The 23,933-nt window shown below is 36.9% G+C and overlaps 1 protein-coding gene and 1 pseudogene across 4 annotated transcripts in view; both read right to left on the reverse strand.

The window, feature by feature from the left end:
- Positions 1-4,993: 4,993 nt before the first annotated feature.
- The window catches only part of LOC105003217 (chromosome unknown open reading frame, human C4orf29), a 39,781-nt gene continuing 20,841 nt past the window's right edge, over positions 4,994-23,933 (reverse strand). For 2 of the 4 annotated variants that reach the window (XM_010860246.1, XM_010860247.1), the window contains exons 8-13: positions 19,057-19,195; positions 16,422-16,511; positions 15,662-15,763; positions 10,957-11,335; positions 10,020-10,182; positions 4,994-7,206 (exon numbers count right to left, since the gene is read on the reverse strand). In XM_010860246.1, coding sequence (XP_010858548.1) covers positions 7,155-7,206; positions 10,020-10,182; positions 10,957-11,335; positions 15,662-15,763; positions 16,422-16,511; positions 19,057-19,195 — 925 coding nt within the window. In that variant the 3' untranslated portion in view covers positions 4,994-7,154. Of the gene's footprint in view, positions 7,207-10,015; positions 10,183-10,956; positions 11,336-15,661; positions 15,764-16,421; positions 16,512-19,056; positions 19,196-23,933 lie in introns of those variants that run through there. The other 2 variants (XM_010860248.1, XM_010860249.1) reach the window with 2 other exon arrangements.
- On the reverse strand, positions 13,418-13,789 carry LOC105003216 (annotated as a pseudogene).

Consider the following 23,933-nt stretch of genomic DNA (forward strand, 5'->3'; position numbering starts at 1 on the left):
AAAAGTGAAAGAGAAGTCACTCAGTTGTGTCCAACCCTCAGCGACCCCATGGACTGCAGCCTTCCAGGCTCCTCCTTCCATGGGATTTTCCAGGCAAGAGTACTGGAGTAGGGTTCCATTGCCTTCTCCCTAAAAGATGGCAGTTCTCACCAAAGAATAGGATCTTCCACCAAGGCTATCGCTTCCCTCTCTCCTCAGCTGCTGAATCTAATGTACAGTTGATCCTTGAACAACAGGCGGTTGAACTGCTTGGGTCCGTCCAAAATACCTGGACTTTTAAAAAAGTAATAAACACCACAGCACTGCAGGACCAAAGCAGTGTTGGTAGAATATAGGAGTGCTGAGCAGGGAATACTTTGGAACCAAGTACACCTAATGTGGGGCTGGCTATAAATTATAGAAGGATTTCTTGCTTTGCAGAGGGTCAAAGCTCCTAACTTAACCCCTGAGTTTCAAGGGTCAACTGTGGTTTAAAATTATAATCTGGTACACGGAAAAGAGCACTACACTCGGAATGGACCAGCTGGTAGTCCTTGAACTATTCCAGCATAAAAAATGAATCAGACCTGCTTGTTTTACAGACTGGGTTTGGAGAGGGTGGGGCACAAACAGTTGAGTACTTAAATATAATGAGATAAGGGTAAGATAAATGTAAGCTCTGGGGGTTATAGAAAGAAAAGATTAGAAACTTTATTGTTGTTGTTCAGTTGCTCAGTTGTGTAAAGCTATTTGGGAGCCCATGGAGTCTCCTCAATCAGGAAGATTCCCTGGAGAAGGAAATGGCAACCCACTCCTGTATTCTTGCCTGGAGAATCCCCATAGACAGAGGAGCCTGGTGGACTACAGTCCATGAGATCACAAAGAGTCAGACATGACTGAGAGACTAACACACTAAAGTGGACATAGTAATTCTAGCCATTATTGTGAACTCATTTGTTACGATATAGCAAGATAAGTGAAAATATCTTTAAAATTGCAAAACATTAATAAATGTGTTAATATGAGCATCCATTTTAAAGAAACTTTTTTAGTGTAAAACAACTTGAAATTTATAGAAGTGCTATACCAAAGCCTTTGACTGTGTGGATCACAATAAACTGTGGAAAATTCTTCAAGAGATGGGAATACCAGACCACCTGACCTGCCTCTTGCGAAACCTGTATGCAGGTCAGGAAGCAACAGTTAGAACTGGACATGGAACAAAAGACTGGTTCCAAATAGGAAAAGGAGTTCGTCAAGGCTGTGTATTGTCACTCTCCTTATTTAACTTCTATGCAGAGTACATCATGAGAAATGCTGGGCTGGAGGAAGCACAAGCTGGAATCAAGATTGCCGGGAGAATGACAGAAAGTGAAGAGGAACTAAAAACCCTCTTGATTAAAGTGGAAGTGGAGAGTGAAAAAGTTGGCTTAAAGCTCAACATTCACAAAACTCATGAGATCATGGCATCCGGTCCCATCACTTCATGGCAAATAGATGGGGAAACAGTGGAAACAGTGGCTGACTTTACTTTTTGGGGCTCCAAAATCTCTGCAGATGGTGACTGTAGCCATGAAATTAAGATGTTTACTGCTTGGACGGAAAGTTATGACCAACCTAGATAGCATATTCAAAAGCAGAGACATTACTTTGCCAACAAAGGTCCGTCTAGGCAAGGCTATGGTTTTTCCAGTAGTCATGTATAGATGTGAGAAAGCTGAACACCGAAGAATTGATGCTTTTGAACTGTGGTGTTAGAGAAGACTCTTCAGAGTCCCTTGGATTGCAAGGAGATCCAACCAGTCCATCTTAAAGGAGATCAGTCCTGAGTGTTCATTGGAAGGACTGATGTTGAAGCTGAAACTCCAATACTTTGGCCACCTGCTGTGAAGAGCTGACTCATTTGAAAAGGCCCTGATGCTGGGAAAGATTGAGGGCAGGAGGAGAAGGAGATGACATGGTTGGATGGCATCACTGACTCAATGGACATGAGTTTGGGTAAACTTTGGGAGTTGGTGATGGGACAGGGAGGCCTGGTGTGCTGCGGTCCACGGGGTCGCAAAGAGCCTGACACAACTAAGGGACTGAACTGAACTGAACTGAAAGGAAGTAGCAAGATTTCCCAAATGACTTTCATTGATCTACACCTAAAATCTTAACGTAACTACGGTTCATTTGTCAAAACTAAGAAAGTTTCCCACTAATGTCCTTTTTCTGTTCCAGGATAGAAAACAATGGTTTTTAATGAATCAGAGAATGAAAAGTTAATATGGTTTGAGATACCACATTGCATTAAGAAACTATCACTTATGGTATTTGGGTGTAGTATCAAGGAGGAATATCCTCAATTATCTAAAAAGGAAAACACTTTTCCTTCTTCCAGCCAGATTTTATTCACATCCTTTTAACCTTTCAGAACAGATCAAATGCAGAAGCGGATATGGCAGTCCAGCTGTCTTCTCTAAAGTTAGATGTTTAAGTTTCACAAGACTAAAATAATGCTACACTACTAAAAATATTTTTTGGGGGTATTGGAAAACAAGTTACTTTTTATTAAAACTGTTAACATTTGTGAGTGTTCCAGTCTTTAAAAGTATTTATTAATGTTTGACTGCATCTGGCCTTAGTTGCAGCTTGTGGGCTCTTCATTATGTCATGTGAGATCTTTTGTTGGGGTGCACGGACTCTCTCATAGCTTCCTTTGTGGCTCAGCTGGTAAAGAATGTGCCTGCAATGTGGGACACCTGGGTTCAGTCCCTGGGTTGGAAAGATTCCCTGGAGAAGGGAAAGGGTACCCATTCTAGTATTCTGGCCTAGAGAATTTCGTGGACTATATATATATGCATAGTCCATGGCGTCCAAAGAGACGCAACTGAGCGACCTTCACTTTCCTGGACTGTCTACTTGTGACACACAGGCTCAGCTGCTGTGTGACATGTGGGGTATTACTTTCCCAACCAGGGATCAATCCTGTGTCCTCTTGCATTACAAGGCAGATTCTTAACCATTAGGTCACTGAGGAAGTCCCAAGATAAGTTCAAGTCTTAACCTCCAGTACCTTGAATATGATCTTAGGAAATGGATTTTTGCAGATGTAATCTAGTTAAAATTAGATCGTACTGGATTAGAGTGGGTCCTAATCCAATGACTGATGTCCTTATAAGAAGAGAGTAATTTGGATACAGAAATGAGAATGCCATGTGAGGAAGGAGGCAAAGATTGGAATCATGCATCTACAGGCCAAGGAATGCTACAAATTGTCTTCAACCATCAGGAGCTAGGAGCAGGGCATGTAGCAGATCTTTCACTGTAAACTTCAGAGGGAGCAAGGACCTATGGACACCTTGAGTTTGGCCTTCTAACCTCCAGAACTGCGAGAAAATTTCTGTTGTTTGTGGCTGCTGCTGCTACTGCTAAGTCGCTTCAGTCGTGTCTGACTCTGTGCAACCCCATAGACAGCAGCCCACTAGGCTCCTCTGTCCCTGGGATTCTCCAGGCAAGAATACTGGAGTGGATTGCCATGTCCTTCTCCAATGCAGGAAAGTGAAAAGTGAAAGTGAAGGTGCTCAGTCATGTCCGACTCTTAGCGACCCCATGGACTGCAGCCTACCAGGCTCCTCTGTCCATGGGATTTTCTAGGCAAGAGTACTGGAATGGGTTGCTATTGCCTTCTCCTTCTTTTGGTTAAGGCCATTTTGTGTTACATTTTTCACAGTGACCCTAGAAATCTAATACAACATGTATTGGTTTATTATTTTAAAATTAATCAATATTTTAAAATATTTCTTAGTTTCAATTTGTAAAGTGGTAATATTGATAAATGTAATCCACATAACTGAAAGCTCCCTAGGGCCTTCACGTGTTAAATGTATAAAGGGTTCCTAAGATCAAAAAGAGAACCGTTGTCCTTTTTCTTCCCTAGATGCCTCAAAATCTTAACCATACCTATAATATCAGTCACCCTATAAACACTGGTGGTTCCAAGTCTTTTTTTTTTCCCCCTTCTGTCCAGTTCTCTGCTCTGAGTCTCTGATTTACATATCCTACTGTCTATTTTTTAGACATCAAAAATCTGTATATGCCAGACTGGGTTCTAGATGCTTTCCCTCACACTGGTCTTCTTCCAGGGTTCTCTTTGAAAGGCTTATACCTTATACCACTTGCTTATACCTCATTCCAACTCATCACCAATCCATCATCTGAAATCCATCCAGCTCTCTCTGTATCCACCCACTGCTATCATAATCTTAGCTATAATCATTCTTCACCTGGGCCACTTTAATAGCCTTCTAGCTTATCTCTGCAAGGACTGCCGGCCCCCTACAACTTGTTCTTTTCATTGAAGCCAGAGTTAATTTCTTAAAACACATGAAATCATATATTTAATCTCCACCAACTTCATGTCTCCCCCACTTCATCCCCACCTGAAGAAAACCCTTCATGGCTTTCTGTAGCTTTGCATGAATACCAAAATCCTTAACCTAACCTACAGGACAATGCATGATCTAGTCATAACACTTCTAAAATATTTTTAGGAGCAGATTCCGTTAAACAGACTTAACTCTTTGATCAGTTCTTCTATGCTTAGTCACTCAGTTGTGTCCAACTCTTTGTGACCCCATGGACTGCAGCTTGACAGGCTCCTCTGTACATGGGGGTTCTCCAGGCAAGAATACTGGAGTAGATTGCCATTTCCTTAGAGCAGCAGTTAAGCTAGTTTATTTTTATACTGTTTTTTAACTAAAATAATTATGGGGGTGTGTGTCAATTCTTGTCCCTTTTAATTTTACATTGTGAATGTTCTTTAAAGATTTTTTTTTTTTTTTGGCTGTGCCCCACAGCTTGTGGGATCTTAGTTCCCCAGGCAGGGATGGGACCTATGACTCTTGCAGTGGAAGTGCAGAGTCTTAAACCACTGGACGGCCAGGGAAGTCCCAAATTAGGCCATGTTAATCAAATGTGACATGGGTGTTCTGTATTTAGAATAAAACCTCTTGAACATAACAAGTAATTTTTTAAATAGACTTTTATTGTGAATATAAAATATCTGGAAATGATTTTAAAATTTCAGTTACAGAGTTAATAATTCAATGATCTTTACAAAAGAAAGCACCACATTAAAATTTACATTCATAAGACACAATCTAAAAATGCATATGCTAAAATGATTCAACAGTACTTACAGTTTTATCTTGGAATTTTTTTAAACCACAGATCTAAACTGAGGTCTCAAGCTCAGATGTCTTCAGGGCCAAGTGGGAAACACAAAGTAGTGAAGTAGTCTCATGTAAGAGCCTGGAGTCTGGTGGGCTATGGCAAACGGGGGACTGCATACCCAATATAAAGACTTTCTGAATTCAGAAGTTTTGGAGTTATGCACACTGAATAAAACAATTGTGGGCCAAGCTGGCCTGAATTGACTGTCAGTTTGCAGCTCTGGGCTAAATGAATTTCTAGCAAGTTACGTACCCAATCTTAAAAATGAGAACATTTCTTTAGGTAGTTGTGTGGATATGTTCTTAAAACATCTGACTAAGAGAAGAAATTTTTAAAAATACCTTTTTTCACATTTATTTAGGAGAAATTAGTTATGCCTAAGAGTTTATTAAAATTAAATGAATTTTATTCTTTTACAAATAGAAAGTTACATACATTATTATGTACATTATTGCTTATAGGAAATATTTATGTGAAAAATAAAGTACTGGGTTTGCTCAAGCCATTGCTCAGAAAGCATTCAATCACCTCACTAAATACATAAGAAAATACTTGTATTTCAGTTAACCAACACGTTTATCTTTAAAGAGTATTTTGTTGGAGAACTTTAGTAATTTCATACTGTCAGTATAAAGGTTCTAATCTAAACAAGTAAAATTTTACAGCTCAAACCATGTTTGTTCATTATGTCAAAGCAGTTTTACAGAATTTACAACATTGTATGCCATTGGTGACTTCACGTTAATCATTTAAAAATAGTTTTTAAAAATTAAGGTGATGGAGGCATTATAAGGACAAATAAAATCTCCTTTAAAAAGGCTGCAAAAGCACCTTATAATTCAAATATCCTTACTAGAGTACGACTACTTATAATAAAGTAACCCACAGACAACACATACTTCAAACAAATGCAACGCAAATACATTTATTCCTACCAAAATATCTTCTACTTTTAAAAAACATTTTAGCTCTTGGCTTCAGAAGTTTAACATAAAAAGAAAGCACCAAGTGTAACCATATAATACTTCTTTTTAAAAAGGTTAAAAAGTTACTAGTTATTATATCTTTTCTATAAAGTGAAGTGTATATGGGACAAATCAATTTTATAAGTGGCCATTAATTTCTGAAATTAAAAAGTCAAAGCTGTTTAAGTATCTGGCTTAAAGTTAGATGTTTAGCAAACTCTAAGTATGTATACAAGAAAATGTTAAGAAATTGTTATCAAGTAATGCAATAGGTCTGTGTCCATTTTCATTTTTCATGAATTGAAACTTTTCAAGTAGGGGAAATATGTTTGGCATTTTTTTTTTCTAACCTAATATTTGGCAAAGTTTTAAAGTCTTATGCATCTTATCTTCATTCTCACATTCAATTATTAAAAGCACTTAAATACAAAGCAATCAGGATTTCTTAGAATTCAAAGTTAACATTAACACTGATTTTACACAGAATTATCCATGGCAGAAAATTAGTATTGAAAATAGGATTATAAATTCACTATGGATCCATAGAAGAAACATGTTTCTCAAATCAAGTCAATAATAGAAATACCATGTAAGGGAATATGTACAACACAGGCTGACATATTACAAACCAAGTTTGATTTAGCAGTTCTTTAAAAACCAAAAGGGTTTCTATGAATGCCTTTATTTTAAATCAATAAATTATTCATAATAAAAATGTAAAGTTTTCATAAATAACAAGAGACTAGATAATTGATTTTTATGGGACTCCCACAAACTAACAAAATATTTAACATTATTTCACCAAATGTTGGTTTAGAATTATTCAAATGTATTTAAAGATAACAGTTGACTGATTTGTAATATAAATTCCAGGCTCAACTGACAGCAGGTAGAGTATATAGTGCTATCTGCGCTTGTTCTTCACATCATCAAAGGGTGGAGCTCCTTTTGTGAGAAACATGATGGCTCCACTGGCTGCATAGAGTGATCCCATTAGTTGGCGTATTTATGGAGGAAGCGTTCAAATGCATCATAGATGGCTCGCCTAAAATTAAACATGAAAGAAAAACTTCAAGTATTTGGCAAAAAAGGGGGACAGACAATGCTTTTACTATAAGTTATTTCCAAATACCCTGTGGCTTGCAACCTGGCCTTGTCTCCAAACGGACAGGTATGTGAGGGTGTCTGGATCCATGTAATTCACCACTATTGGAAAACTTCAAATGTGCTTCCAACTTATGGTTCAGAAACTGATGGTTTATAAACTCAAGGTTGATAAAAGCCATCTTTTCCTGAGAAGCACTTTTTTTGTGCCTTGAAATTTATGTTATTTTAAAATACGATAAAATGAAAAGGAACTGGTTCTTTCTATTCTTTCTACTTGTTGAAAATTAACTGGCTATATAACTTTTCAAATGTCATATTCAATCTATTTCATAGATTATGATATAGCAAATGAACTCAAAAGCCTTAGTTTCCTACATTAACTTCACTAGGTATTTTAATATTTTAATTGGAAAGAAATAGTCAAATTGACCTGGCCCAAGTTCATAAGATATTATTTGTCAGGCTTATTTTGGCTTTTTTTCCTATTGTCAAATACATTTTCATTGTATAAAATTCAGAAAAAGAGAAAAAAGTCATAATCCCATCACTCTAAGGTATGTATGTTTAATCTTTTCCTACAGGCTTTTTTTTTTTTTTTTAATGCTCATGTCTGTATTTTTACCCAGTTTAAATAATAACTGAGGAACTTCCCTGGTGATCCGGTGGTTAAGTGTCCACGCTCCCAATGAAGTGGGACAGGATTTGATCCCTGGTCAGGGAACTAGATTCCACATGCCACAACTAAGACCTGGCATAGCCAAATAAATAAATAAAAATTTTAATAAATAAATAATAATTGAGATCATATTAATATTAATCCTATATTGTACTTGTTTGACTAAGCATTTCCCTACATCCTTAAAAAGATACTAAGATTAACTTTAAAACTGGCACCTGCTATGTACTGTGATTTCCAATTTGTTGGAAAGAAAAAGTTTTGTATCATTCTTGTGTGGCTCAAAAATATATAAAATGAGACCCAAGGTTGCAATCTGGGCTACTGTACATGGTATGAGAAGGGTTAGTAAAGGTATACATATGCATTTTAAATCACTTGAATAGTCTCTTACTCACTTGTACTATCAATCCAAACAGCTTAACCCAAATTCTTAGAGCACACAAAGGATTGGCTTGTTTTACTTTTAAATCTGATGAGTGATAAGGATGAATTTGTAAAGTTCTGCTATTCCAATGTCATCTAAACTTCGTTAGGTTTTAAAGTGACTAGTGGGGAGTATAAGTCAAATAGCTTAGTATTTATTCCTCCTGAGCAAGTTATTTAATCTTTTTTGTTCTCTGTGTTTCTGTATAAAAGGGGATATTAAAAGTAACACCAGAAGAAATCGCTCTAGTACCTGGCACATACTGATAGCTAACATTTATTTCTTTCTCAAATGAAGCCTTCAAGTGAGCACTGAGGAGTTTTTATAGCTGACTTTGATTACATCTGTTCTTCTTAATGCCTCTCAGCCATACTCCCACATTTATACATAAAAGAGTAATAAAATAAATTTGATAACAATTTACTAAAGCAAGCATGTGGGTTCTCTGCATTCACATGTAACAGAACTTTAGACTCTTCTTGGGCAACCCTAGCAACCCTCCCTACGCACAATTTTTGTTTGCTTTTGTTTTAGTTTTGCTGTGCCAGAGGGTCACTTGAGTGTTGGGTAAATAGTCTGCTCACTGACTAACTCACTGCTTTACAAATGAGTATTTTTTTTTTTAAAGATCATACTATATAAAAAGAAAGTGTTACATTCTTGAGGACATTACAGACTTGAAGAATTAATCTGTACCTCAAGAAGGTGACATCTCTACACTGAACTACATAAGCAACAACATACAGATAATTATTTCTTAGATTAAAAAAGAGCTAAAAACATGTCAAACATACCACACACACAATTCTTCTATGATATGACTGTCCAGTTGGCAGTTTTGGAACACTGCACAGGGCACTGGTCTAACCTCTTGATGTGAACTGATTAATGATAAATATTCTAATAATAACTGTTACAATCAAACGAACAGAAGTAGAAAAAAACTGGCATATCAAAAAACTAGAATAATAGCATAAAAGTTTTTATAAGTGAGTGAGTGAAAGTTGCTCAGTCGTGTCCAACTCTTTGCGACCCCATGGACTATACAGTCCATGGAATTCTCCAGGCCAGAATACTGAAGCGGGTAGCCTTTCCCTTCTCCAGGGGATCTTCCCAACCTAGGGATCGCACCCAGGTCTCCCGCACTGCAGGAAAGCTTTTATTTATAAGTTCTAACAAATATGGAGTCATACAAGATTATTAACAATAAAATCAGTATTTCACTTCTCATTTAAGGTTCAATATTTACTGGCTGCTGGAACACACTGCTAGATTATTCCATGGGATGCTCAGGTCATTCTGACAGAACATCAGAGTGGAGTGAAAAATTCATCATGAGTCAAAGCAAGTTTTACAAACCCTAGTGTTCCTCCCTACACTCTAAAATACCTGGTTATTAATATTTGAAGAGGGTAAAACCACACAATAAAACACGCCTATCACATGCTATTTCCTAGTTCTCTAGAAGGAAAAGAAAATAAGACAAGATAGGAAAGAGCATCACAATGTGAGAATTGAGACAAGCAGGAAGGAAATAAGAGGACTAAAATCTATAAGACAAATATCAATTTTTTCATATTTATTGAGAAAAAAACAATCCCCAAAACAAGTAACAGAGACCATACACCAGTTAGACCAATCATCTTACCTGAAGAGTCCTTGTTTAAAAAGATAAGCACTAATATGACCCCCTTCTAGATATCGGATTTCACAACCAGGCCAAATTTCTTGCAGACTTCGAACTCCTGTTCGTGGAATATAGGCATCTTCTTTGGCTTGAACCACTATGATGAGGCTTGGGTCAACTGGAACTAGGCACAGGATTTTTTAAGATGCAACATATATACTTTGAAGAAGCTCTAAGAATTTTATATATAAATACTGGTAACCATATTGAAAAGTAAAATACGCCATACAATGCAGTAAGTATGCAAAAAATACTTGCCAAACTAAAACTTTTGATCATTAAATTAAAAATCAACTATACTGGATTTTCCTGGTGGCTCAGTGGTAAAGAATCCACCTGCCAATGCAGGAGACATGGGTTCTATCCCTGGTCCGAGAAGATCCCACATGCTGTGGAGCAAACTAAGCCTGTGTGCCACAACTACTGAGCCTGTGTGCTAGAGCCCAGGAGCCGCAACGACTGAAGCCTGAGCACCCCAGAGCTGAGCACGAGAAGCCACCGCAATGAGAAGCCCATGCAACCAGGAGAGTAGCCCCCACTACCTGTGGCTAGAGAAAAGCCCACATAGCAATGAAGACCCAACAGAGTGAAAAATAAATAAACAAAATAAGTTTTAAAAAAATCAACCATACTAAACCATAACATTATAATATTCATCTCTAATACAGTAAGATGAGTATTCTAAAGAAGATACAAACCCCAAATGTTTTTAACAAATAAAATGGTCTTGGATTTTCATGGATAAAATTTAAATATACATTTAAATAACTCACTTATCTTAGAAAACACATTGTGGAGCCAACGATAAATGAAATTATCTTATAGCATACTTTAAAAATATTTCACACATTTTACCTATCATCAGCATATATTCTCAATTTCATATGAAAATTAATACCTGAGAAATTTGCTACGTGAGTACATTCATCCATAACTCCTTTCATAAATATTAAAGATTCTTTCTGAAGATTGTTTCTTCTTTGTTCTTTACTGAGTAGGTGGCATGACTGAGGACTGCAACTTGTATAACTACTTTTGTTGGTTGAAAGTGTTTGATTGAAGCAGTCCATCTTAGAGGTATCTTGTAACAAGAGTCCTTCTGATGTGGCACTGATAGATGTTTTACTAGATTTATGGCACTCAACAGGTTTTTGGGACACAACTTGGTCCGTCATATCTAAATTTAAAGTTCTAGAAACCAGATTAAGGTTAGTTAGCTTGTCTGAACTGCTAGGGAAGCGTTTCACGAACTCTTGTCCCATTTTGAAAGAATCTGTCTGAACATATGAAAGAGAAGAAAATGTCATTTAATATAAAATAGGGTTTTATGTAACAACCCTGTCAAAACAAAGAGAAAACACATATATCCATCAAGGAATAAATGGACAAACGAAATATAATATATACATATAATAGATTATTACTCAATCTTAAAAGGGAATGAAATTCGGACACAGGCTACGCCATAGATGAACTCTGAAGACATTCTGCTAAATGAATAAGCCACACACAAAAGGACCATATTGTATGATTCCAGTTTTATGAGGAATCTAGAGCAGTCAAATTCATAGAGACAGAAAGTAGAATGGTGGCTGCCTGGGGCTAGGAAGAGGGATGAACAGAGTTTAGTGTAATGGGTACAGAGTTTCAGTTTCAGATCAGATCAGATCAGTCGCTCAGTCATGTCCGACTCTTTGCGACCCCATGAATTGCAGCACGCCAGGCCTCCCTGTCCATCACCAACTCCTGGAAGAGGAAAAAGTTCTGGAGATGAATGGTGGTGATGGATGGAGGTGATGGTTATACAACATTGTAAATGTACTTACTACTACTGAACTGTACACTTAAAAATGGTTAAAATGGTTAATACTAATGAACTGTACATTTAAAAATGGTTTAAACGGTAAATTTTATGTGATATATATTTTACCATAATAAAAAAAAAAACAGAAAAAAAGGCATCCAAATTTAACTGAGGACTAAGACAAATTGTATTTTATTGCTAAATGTTTCCTACTAAATGATAAAGATTATCATTTAGGCTGTGACACATTTTGTTTTGTTTGTTTTGGCTGCACCACTAGGCTCGCAGGACCTTAGGTTCCCAGACTAGGATTGAGTCTGGGCCCCCAGCAGTGCAAGTGCAGAGTCCTAACCACCGGACAGCCAGGGAAATCTTGCTTGTGTCATGTTTTTATTGTCACAGTTTTGAAATCCATGATTTGTTTTAACCTTAGAACTTCTAAAATTCTTAGGAGTGCATCCTAGCAGTAATACTTTAGTCACCCCAAATTCTTTTCTTAGGCTGAACTAAGACAAATTAAAAATTATCAAGAAAAAATATTAATTATTAAAATTCCCAAAGTATAATACACACTAAGTTTAAGAACTTACAATTTAAGTAAAAATAAAGTTTGTCAGATACTAAAAGCAGTCAAAGAAAAGAACAACAGCCTGGGAAAAATATATTTGCAACTTATATGACAAAGAGCTAACTGCCTTTACAATATTGTAGTGGTTTTTGCCATACATTGACATGAATCAGCCGTGGGTGTAGATGTGTTCCCCATCCTGAAATATTTTAAGAATGCAGAATGTCTGGTAATTACAAGTATCTCAAAAGCTAAAATGAGAAAAATACAGAAAGTAAGTACTCATTGAATAAATATTATTTTGCTTTGAGGGAGCCAGAAAAGATTCCCTTCCAAGAAATAAGTAATAATGATAAAAGATGTAATTAATACACTATATCTCTTTTAAGCCTTAGCATGCATTTCACCTCAGGACAATTCTGATTTTGACATTCTTAATCTCCTTTGTCTAGAACAGGACACCATTTTAAGCCATTATTGGAACAGAGTTCATAATCTAAAGCCATTTTTCTCCACAAGATGTATTCATTTTAATACAGGAGCTGCAAAATGGCAAATGACTAAGTCAGTTAAAAAGAATCCATAGCATAATAAATATAAATTTACATTAACTGTCAACAAACTTCTACATGAAGCCTAAAAGTTGATACAGTACAGGTGAGAACATGATTCTTCCATGTTCTCAGACTTTGTTTACTAAATAATACTGTCATAAGATCTGAAAATAAACTTTAATGGGTCTTCCTAAAGCTGCATAATTTTCCAAACAATTTTCCTTTGATTACAGAGCCTGTTCATCCCTTCACTCCTTTTTCGTTTTTCTAAATTTTTTATTTTGCACTGCTGCTGCTAAGTCACTTCAGTCGTGTCCGACTCTGTGCGACCCCATAGGCAGCAGCCCACCAGGCTTCCCCGTCCCTGGGATTCTCCAGCCAAGAACACTGGAGTGGGTTGCCGTATAGCCTATTAACAATGTTGTAATAGCTTCAAGGTGAACAGTGAAGGGACTCAACTATATATGTATATGTATCCATTCTTCCCCAAACTCCCTTTCTATCCATCAATCCTTTTTCAGTCCTTTAACTTTCGAAATGTTTTCTTGACATTTTTCCTTGGCCTCAATCAGCCTTGCCAATTTCTAAACCAGTGCAGCACTTGCCAGAAACAATGGAGTAAGGACTAAAATAACTGTTGTAAGGAAGCCATGTGGATCTTTTGCAAGCCTATACCACAACATACTCAGCCCAGGCCTGTACATCAAACATCTTTGTAGAGGCCTTATGCTTGAGTGAAAGTGAAAATGTTAGTTGCTCAATTGTGTCTGATTCTTTGCAACCCCATGCACAGTAGCCCACCAGGGTCCTCTGTCCATGGAATTCTCTGGGCAAGAATATTGGAGTGGGTTGCCACTTCCTTCTCCAAGGGACTGTTCCCACCCAGGGATCGAACCTGGGTCTCCCACATTTCAGGCATGTTCTTTACTGTCTGGGCCAGGAGGGAAACTTGAGTAGTCTCTGATTTTGTCCTGGGATTATTAGCCAGTCACATTTTCAGGTGACCCTTGGCTGGTTGTCTCCTTTAGCTCTACCATACACTTCTGAGATAAGGCTTAAATTCTGTTATGTTCTCATGTACCTCAATTTCAGATTCCAAGCTCATGCTTGGAGGAATAAATATTATTTCTTTAAGGAATATTCTTCCATCCAAAAGGGACTGAAACTGGGTTTGATCTCCAGACCAGACCAGCATGGCACCTGAAGCCATCTGCACTTTTCCTTCATACTGGTGTTTCCCCTTCACTCACTCACCCTTCCTCACCAACCCCCTCCTCAGCCCCCACCGCCATCCCACCTGCATCCGGCCCCTGGGGCCACACTCAGCTGACCCTCCCTCCGCCTGGGGCTCACATGGTGGGGGTGTGTGAGAATCAGGGGTGGTTCCCGCCACTCCTTGCAAAGTACCATGGCTGCCTCAGCTAACACTGGGGCAAAACCTGTGCAGTGGGTGCCACCAGCCTCCCCGACTCCCAACTCACCCAGATTATCAGTAACTTTCAAACTGAATGTGCAAAACTTTAAAATTTATGAAAAGAATGGTTACTTTAGGAGAGTAATCAGGAAGCAATTCATTTCCCTGAATTGGTAAATTGGTAAATTAAGGGAAAGAATTAACCCTTTCCTATATGAACTGAGGCTCAGGGGCAAAGAATCTGTGTGCCAATGCAGGAGACTTGGGTTCCATCCCAGGGTCAGGAAAATCCCTTAGAGAAGGAAATGGCAACCCACTCCAGTATTCTTGCTTGGGAAAGCTCATGGACAGAGGAGCCTGGCAGGGGTTGCAAAAGAGTCAGATGAGACTTGGTGACTAAATAACAACAATATGAATTGAACTATGAGACAACCAAATAATTAGCAAAGGAAGTGACTATTTAAAATAAAAGTATTTAAATTAATAAATGAAAAAAAAAAAAAGGACAGAATTAGAGTATCAGCATTTTGCAACTCTCAATGTAATAGACATAGGCATTAAGCATCAATGGCTGCTTACACCACAGGAAAGAGCAGCCAGACATTACCTGCTCCCTATACTCTTGACAAAGAACATGGAGGAATATACATGAGAATACAAACAAAAATCTCCACTGTGAGAAACTCTACAAGTAAATAGCCTATGTTCTTCAACAGATAAATTATAATGAAAAGAAAGGAATGAAGAAGAATTTATAGATTAAAGATACTTAAAAGACACATCAAATAAAAGATGTGTATCTAGGAATGCATATCTGGACAATAAAATTATCTTAAAGACAGAAGGAAGTAATTACTATAAAAATCAGGATGATGATAACTAAACAGTAGAGGGAGGAGGGCCTTTTGATTAGGACACATGAAAGACGTTTTTGGTTTGGGTGCTAAAGTGCTGAGCTGGGTGGTCAAGTTCTATTCTCGACCTATTACAAATGCATTAGCTATTTAATAAACGTAGTAAGCTATACATTAGCTTTGCATGATTGTGGTTAGGACTCTGTGCTCTCACTGCCGAGGGCCTGGGTTCAATCCCTGATCAGGGAACCAAAGTCTCACAAGTCATGCAGTATGGTCAAAAAAAAAAAAAGAAAGAACAAATATATATATATTTTTTAAAAATCTGCAATTCTTTTAAAAAATCTGAATCATTAACCATGGTCAAAATCCACCCCCCCCATGTTATGCAAAAGTTAAAAATACTTACTCCACAGTATTCAAGCATGTGAATAATTTCTTCTTCATAAACTGTCTGTGTATAATACTGCTTTTCTAGTTCCCTCCAATTAATTGATTTACTTAGCACGCCCTGAAATAACAAACTAAATTAAGATCAGATCACATCTGTAAAGCATGTTGTCCAATAGTTTGATTATTCTTACTGTGCAGAAAAAAAATTAACAAAGCAGGCTTGAGATTTCCTATCTCTGGACAAGCCTACTTATAAGGTTGGACCTATTTAACTAGTAAACAATAATTCTTTATCCTGATATAAAACTTCCAAAATGATGTGGGTCTCTAAGCCTAAACTGCTGATACAAACAATGCTGTTTCTACTAAACATTGGATTTCCTTCTGGAATTTTAGTATGTGAGGCTGAGAATACCTAAGAACTCTGACCTCTGATATAAACCCCGGACTTCAAGGCTCAGGTGAGTTTCATTGAGGGACAACAATTTGCACCTATTGTCATAACTCACTGCTGAAGAAATTAAACACATTCTGAAAGACTCCTTTGGAAGCTTATGCTTGGTTTCTTCTGGACTGTACCCTGTGTGCCTTTTTCCTTGGCTGATTTTATAGTGAATCCTTTTGCTGCAATATGTTTTAGTTGTGAATATGACTATATATGGAGTCCTGTGATTCCTTCCAGTGAATCACCAAACCTGGGGGTGATTTTGGGAACCCTGAAAACTATTATGTTTAATTATATATAGCTATCTAAATATTAACTGCAATTAAATTACCGTAGTGAAGACCCCAGATGCTGTGGACCACGACAGACATGGAATCAATGGCATGGGCTTAGGCCAGTTGGATACTGCTAAGGAAGCCATCTGTAAGATAACACAGAGAGATTCAGTTTAAAGTTCACAGTCATTAAATGAAAAATATTTAATATTAAGAAGCACTTTGGGACTGGGATGGGGAGGGAGGTAGGAGGGAGGTTTAAGAGAGAGGGGACAAATATATACCTATGGCTTATTCATGTTAGATGTATGGTGGAAGCAATCACAATATTGTAAAGTAATTATCTTCCAGTTAAAAAAAAATTTTGTATAGTAGTTGGTGAAATAAAACATGAACACAAAGTCTCTTAAACACTCATGAGAATGTCTAGCAACCTCTCTAAATTCCCCAGATCATAAACTCAACAATGACATATAATTGCCTCCTAAAAAACCAATAAAGTATATTAGGAAATTTTAAGTATCTTTAAATTTTAAGACCCTTCACAGAAACCTACCTTCTACTGGGTAAATATAGAGCAAACATGCTGGGATGTAGATCCTGGGCAGTAGGCTAAGCACACTCATTACTTAAGTGACCTGCTCAGGCTGAGCAAGATTGTAACTAAAAATCTCAGACTTTTGAGGTTGACTGAAAGGTGTCAAGAATTTGGTGAACTACAAAGCAGATTATATAGCTGATATAAAATGATGCAGTATGTTTAGAGAAGTGAAATGTTACTTTTGGCTAGAGGAATTACAGAAGGCTTCATGAAATAGCGATCTTTTAGGGGAAAAGATAGACGGGGTCTTGTCTTCTATATAAAGAAGACGGTATGATCAAAGGCAGATGGTGAGAAATACAGGGTCTGGTGGGGAAACAGCCAATATACTTCAGTTAGGCTGGTCAATAGGGCACATGTATCCAGAGGAGTAGGGAGACAGGTAGGGCCAGAAAGCTTGATCAGGATCAGATCAGAGGTTCCTTTGTTCCATAGATAATAGGGAATTAATAAAGAAACCGGAACAAAGTAGCGTTATTGTCAAAGAATTGATTCAATGAAGCTAAAAAGTATTTTATAAGATTGATTAGAGAGGGTGAGATTTGAGGTAGGGAAACCAGTTAATAGGTAGCAGTCCAGCTTATAAGTTACAACACTCTGACTTAGGTCATAAAAATGGAAACAGTATTAGATAGGAAAATAAATCTTTTGCCACCTTTCAGTTTCAGTGTCTTTAGTTGTTTCAAATTTGAGTTTTTGAAGCTAATTTTATCAGTTTCAGCCTTTGGTAATTGCTTTGAATTTGAGTAAGTTTTTAAACTTAATCTTATAACTCAAATGAATTATAAAAAATATGTATCTATAGATATAGATATAAATGTACTGAATGCTTGTTATGTCCAAGAAATGAGCCAGAGGGTCATGTTCCTGGCCCTCACTGAATCAACTGCTTTACAGAGAAAATGGACTGCTAGACAAACAGCCACAGTGCAAAGAAATAAGTACATGTTACTGAAAAATGAAGTGTGGTCTGGGAATCAGGAAAAGCTTCTTCCAGCTCTAACCTGGAAGCGGAAGGGCAAGCTGCTACCTGGCTAGGTGATAAGGAGTGAGGGGGCACTAGAGGGATGCACAGCTAGTGCCAGTTCCATAGTAAAACCTTTGGCAGGTTTTAAGCAGGAGAGAGCAGAGAACAGATTTAGGAAGACCACACTAGTTATAGTGTGGGAAAAAGCTCTTAAGAAAAAGATTGAGGAGAGAAAAGACTAAATGGAGAAACCAATGAGGAGACTGTACACTCTAGAAAGCAAAGATAAAATAGGTTGATGGTAGGGGATGGAGGGAAGAGATAATTGAAAAGTGTTTTGCAAATCAGCTATCTTCAGGAATTTAATAGCAAAATAAGGCATTTATAGTTGAGATTTGAAAAGCTAATTTTTATTATCAACTTTTAATAAAATATTAAATCTAATACCTGAAATATAGCTGTGAAGTAAGTAGTAAAATCAGTATCTCCATAAATCACAAAAAAATCATTATTTAATAATTGGAATAAAAGTTTAGAATCTGTTCCTGCAGGATTTCCCTGGTGGTCCAGTGACTGGGACTCTGCACTCTCAATGCAGGAGCCCGGGTTGGATCCCTGTTCAGGGAACTAGATTCCATATGCTGCAACTACAAGATGCTGTGTGCTGCAATTAAGACCTGGAGAAGCTAAGTAAAAAAAATAAGAAGAAATATTAAAAAAAATCGGTTTCTGCTTTCACCAAAAGTAAAATTAATTCTATACCTAAAGTGATTTCTTTTCTTTTGGCCATACCATGCAGCATTAGTTCCCTGACCAGGGATCAAACCCACACCCCTGCACTGGAAGCATGGAGTCTTAACCACAGGACCTCCAGGGAAGTCCCTAAAGTGAATTTGTAAATAATTAGATTCTCTAGACCTTCCACCCACTTCACAACCCTCTTCAGTGCTCACAGCCCACAGGTAAGGAGACAGGGCAATAGTTTGAAGCTGCAGTTTTCTCTGGCATGGGTCTACTGTTAGATGCCCACAGAGGACAAGCCATAAATCCATTACCATGCTTGATTCCATAGATCTTATAAACATAACCACAATTAAATATAAGTTGAAATGAAAATGCTTACGTGTCCTCCCATGGATATTCCGGTCATTCCTAGAGGTCCATAACCCTCCCTCTCTAGCCAGTGCAAGAGAGCTGCAGATTCTAAAACGAGAGCTCCTCCCATCACAAAAAGGTCGGACACGTTTTTTAAGCTGGACCTTCTAGCCTCGCAAAACAAAAGAGAAAATTATTTATGTTTTTACATTTTTATACACACAAATTTACAATAGGCAGCCAAAATGCATGTTTTTCTTTTAAAGGACCAGATAGCTAAGTATTAATAAAACAATGGTATAAATTGATTAAAATTAAATTGCTGCTAACATTGTTCTACATATTAATCACCTAAAATTTAAAAAGTTGTATCTGCTCTACAACATACAACCTTCATTGAATTTCAACTACTGAGCTATTTCGAAATCCAGAGGAGAACATATTATTTATTTGACAGAACTTAAAAGTGTTAAAATATGTATGGGAAAATAATATTTCTATATTGTCAATTTTTAGTTAAATTACCACATCAATAAAAGGAAAAACAAATTTACAGTTGTCCCTTCTTAGGAAAAAAAAATTACAATAGAGCTTAAAGCTCACATTAAAAAAAAATATATATATATAAAAGAATTGAAACCTAATAGTAATTTTGTTTAGGTTTAATTGAAACCTAATAATAATTTTCATAGAACCAGAGCAAAAAACTCTTAAATTTGTATGGAAACACAAAAGACCCGAAAAGCTAAGGCAATCTCAAGAAAGAAAAATGGAGTCTGGAGGAGTCAGACTCTCTGATTTCAGACTGTACTACAAAGCTACAGTAATCAAGACAATATGGTAATGGCACAAAAACAGAAATCTAGATCAATGGAATAGGATAGAAAGCCCAGAAATAAACTCATGCACCTATGGTCATTTAATTTATGACAAGAGAGGCAAGAATATACCATGGAGAAAAGACAGTCTCTTTAATAAGTGGTGTTGGTAAAACTGGACAGATACATGTAAAAGAATGAAATTCAAAAACTCGCTAACACCATACACAAAAATAAACTCAAAATGCATTAAAGACCTAAATGTAAGACCAGAAACTAAGAAGTCTTAGTGGGCTTTCCTGGAAGTCTAGTTGTTGAAAATCTGCACTTCCAAGGCAGGGGGTACAAGTTTGATCCCTGGTCAGGAAAATAAGGTCCTACATGCTGCGTGGTGTGGCCATAAGATTAAAAAACACAAAAACCTCTTAGAGGAAAACACAGGCAGAACACTCTTTGACATAAATCACAGCAATATCTTTTTTTTTGGCTGTACCACACAGCATGTGGAATCTTAGTTCCATGACCAGGGATTGAACCTGTGCCCCAAGCATTGGAAACACAGAGTCTTAACCAATGGACTGCCAGGAAGTCCAGCAATATCATTTTTGATCTATCTCCCAGAGTAATGAAAATAAACAAATGAGGCCTAACTAAACTCAAAACCTTTTGCACAGCAAAGGAAACCATAAACAAAACAAAAAGACAACCCACAGGCTGGGAGAAAATACGTGTAAACAAAGCGACTGACATACAGCCCATGCAGCTCTACGTAAAAAAAAAAAACAAAACACACACTCAAAAAAATGGGCAGAAGATCTAAAAAGACATTTCTCCAAAGAAGACAGGCAGATGACCAAAAAGCACACGAAAAGATACTCAACATCACTAATTATCAGATGCAAATCAAAACCACAATGAAGTAACACCTCATACAGTCAGAATGGCCATTAACAAAAAGTCCACAAAAAAAAAAAAAAGTCCACAAACAGTAAATGCTGGAGAGGGTAAGGAGAATAGGAAACCCTCCTACACTGTTGGTTGGAATGTAAATTGGTATAATCACTAAGGAGAACAGTATGGAAGTTCCATAAAAAAATAAATAAATAACTACCATATGATCCATCAATCCCACTCCTGAGTATATATCTGGTGAAAACCAAAATCCAAAAGGATACACTCATCCCAGTGTTTGCTGCAGCACTATTTACAATAGCCAAGACACGAGTGAGTTAAGTCGCTCAGTCGTGTCCGACTCTTTGAGACCCCATGGACAGTAGCCTACCAGGCTTCTCCGTCCATGGGATTTTCCAGGTAAGAGTACTAGAGTGGGTTGCCATTTCCTTCTCCAAGACATGGAAGCAACCTAAATGCCCACTGACAGAAGAATGATAAAGATGTGGTACATATATACAATGGACTATTACTCAACCATAAAAAAGAATGAAATAATGCCATTTGCAGCAACATGGGTGGATCTCAAGATTACCGTACTAAGTCAGACAAAGAAAGACAAATATCATAGGCTATCACTCATATGAGGAATCTAGTTTTAAAAGGATACAAACGAACTTATTTACAAAGCAGAAACAGACTTACAGATATTGAAAATAAACGTATGGCTGCCAAAGGGGAAATGTGAAGGGAAGGGATAAATCAGGAGTTTGGAATAAACATGCCCATAGTACAATATATAAGATAGATAACCAACAAAGACATACTGTATAGCACGGGGAACACTACTCAATATTCTGTGATAACCTATATAAGAGAAGAATCAAAAAAAGAATGACTAGATGTATAACTGAATCACTTTGGTACACCTAAAACTAACACAACACTGTAAATATTAAAAAAGGAACAAGGCAACAATAACAAAAGGAAAATAAATAGCAATGTAAAAGAATTCAACCTAATACTAGTCTCCTGGATTACTGAAATCTCGACTATTAGAAAAATAATTTTTATAAAAATACATGTTTTAATGAATTTAAACATACCAATTCAACTGAAACTTTGTTTTAGAAATTGATTGTACATACAAGTATTTACTTGTAAGAATTATTTTACGCCATATTTTTAGAATCCAGAACCATTCTTATATAATGATAAAAAATATGACTTTATTACTAAAGTGACCAAGTTATAATCTATTTTTCAAAATTTAATTCACATAAAGACATACTCCTATAGGAAACATTGCCAGAATGTATAAAAATTCACTTTGTCAATGGTTATTATATGTAGAATAATTATGTAGAATTATTATGTGCCTATGTAGAATAATTATGTGCAAAGAACCAAGTGCCATAGGAATGCAAAGCTTTGAAAAACAGAACTCTGGCTCCCAGAAGACCTTATCTCCACTGTCCTACCATATCCTCTTAGAGTTAAGTCCACAAAGCAGCTTTCTCTTTATAGAAACTATGCTATCTTTTGCCAAAATAAATTATATTCATCATCATAAAAAGGCCTATTTATCGTTACATTGGATTTCTATCCTTGTTCCAATTTTCTATTTATGATCATAGTTCTCCTGATTACTTATTTTAGCCTGGTATGGAAGTTTGAAATCTTAGTTCCACTTCAGTTGGTTCTTTTACATAGAAGTTACTAATGTAGGTTCTAGGACAATGGTTCTTTGTAACAATGGACTGAGTCTCAAATGGTTTAACCATTTTTGATGAAAGCAGGCATAGATGGCTTTGAGAGAGAGAAAGAGAGAGAGATGAAAGTGAGAGAGAACTGTTTATTATAATTTAAATTATAGGCAATTTCTTACTTAGGATGAATTGTTCAAGAAAAACAAAATAAAGTATTATATTTCTTGGGTATATAATATCTGATAGGATAACTTATAAACATAATTCTCAACAATCCTTCATGGAAGAAATTATTTAGTATTCCCACTTCATAAATGAGTTAACTGATACTTGGAGAGACCAAGGCCATACAATTAGCAAATGGTAAGTTATGATTCCAAAGTATATTTATGACTCCAAAGTCACAGTCTTCCTATTAAACTTACGCTGATTCTTAGAACTCAATAACCTCTTGTACTTTTTAACCACTTATATGACACACCTAGTTCTGAATTTATGGCATGGCTCCTGAGTAAGAATTCTTGGACTATTTAGTTTTGCATTTTAACTTTTCACAAGGTTTTGAAAGGAGATTCTAAACTACCCTTCACAGAATATAGGTTTGCCTCCACTGCACTGTGCTTTTGTCTGTACCTCTTTCACGTTCTCACCACTTTATAAAGACCTATGGTGGTGGTTTACTCGCTAAATTGTGTCCATCTCTTTGTGACCCCATGTACTGTAGTCTGCCAGGCTCTTCTTCCATAGGACTTCTCAAGCAAGAACACTGGAGTTGATTGCCATTTCCATCTCCAGGGGATTGTCCCAGTCCAGGGATCGAACCCAGGTCTCCTGCTTGGTAGGAGGATTCTTTACCACTGAGACACCTGGGAAGCCTGTTACGACCACTTTGAACACGTGACTTCTCTCTCCCCAGCACTTTCCATCTTCCTACTTCTTCACTTGAAGGTCTAACAGTCATTACAAGTTTAACATGTCCAAGGAAGAACTTTTGATCTCTTACCTACAATATTCAATTTTTTAACAAGTCGTCTTATTTCAACTTGTAAATTTTATCTAAAGTACATTAGTACTTCATTTCCTCTGCTACCACTTGACTTTAGTCAAATTTTCCCCTGCATTATTGAAATTAACTTATATGCAGAGTACATCATGAGAAACGCTGGGCTGGAAGAAGCACAAGCTGGAATCAAGATTGCCGGGAGAAATATCAATAACCTCAGATATGCAGATGACACCACCCTTATGGCAGAAAGTGAAGAGGAACTCAAAAGCCTCTTGATGAAAGTGAAAGTGGAGAGTGAAAAAGTTGGCTTAAGCTCAACATTCAGAAAACTAAGATCATGGCATCTGGTCCCATCACTTCATGGGAAATAGATGGGGAAACAGTGGAAACTGTCAGACTTTATTTTTCTGGGCTTCAAAATCACTGCAGATGGTGATTGCAGCCATGAAATTAAAAGATGCTTACTCCTTGGAAGGAAAGT

This window comes from Bison bison, unplaced genomic scaffold (assembly GCF_000754665.1).
Source record: "Bison bison bison isolate TAMUID 2011002044 unplaced genomic scaffold, Bison_UMD1.0 scf7180017864465, whole genome shotgun sequence".
Lineage (NCBI taxonomy): Eukaryota > Metazoa > Chordata > Mammalia > Artiodactyla > Bovidae > Bison > Bison bison.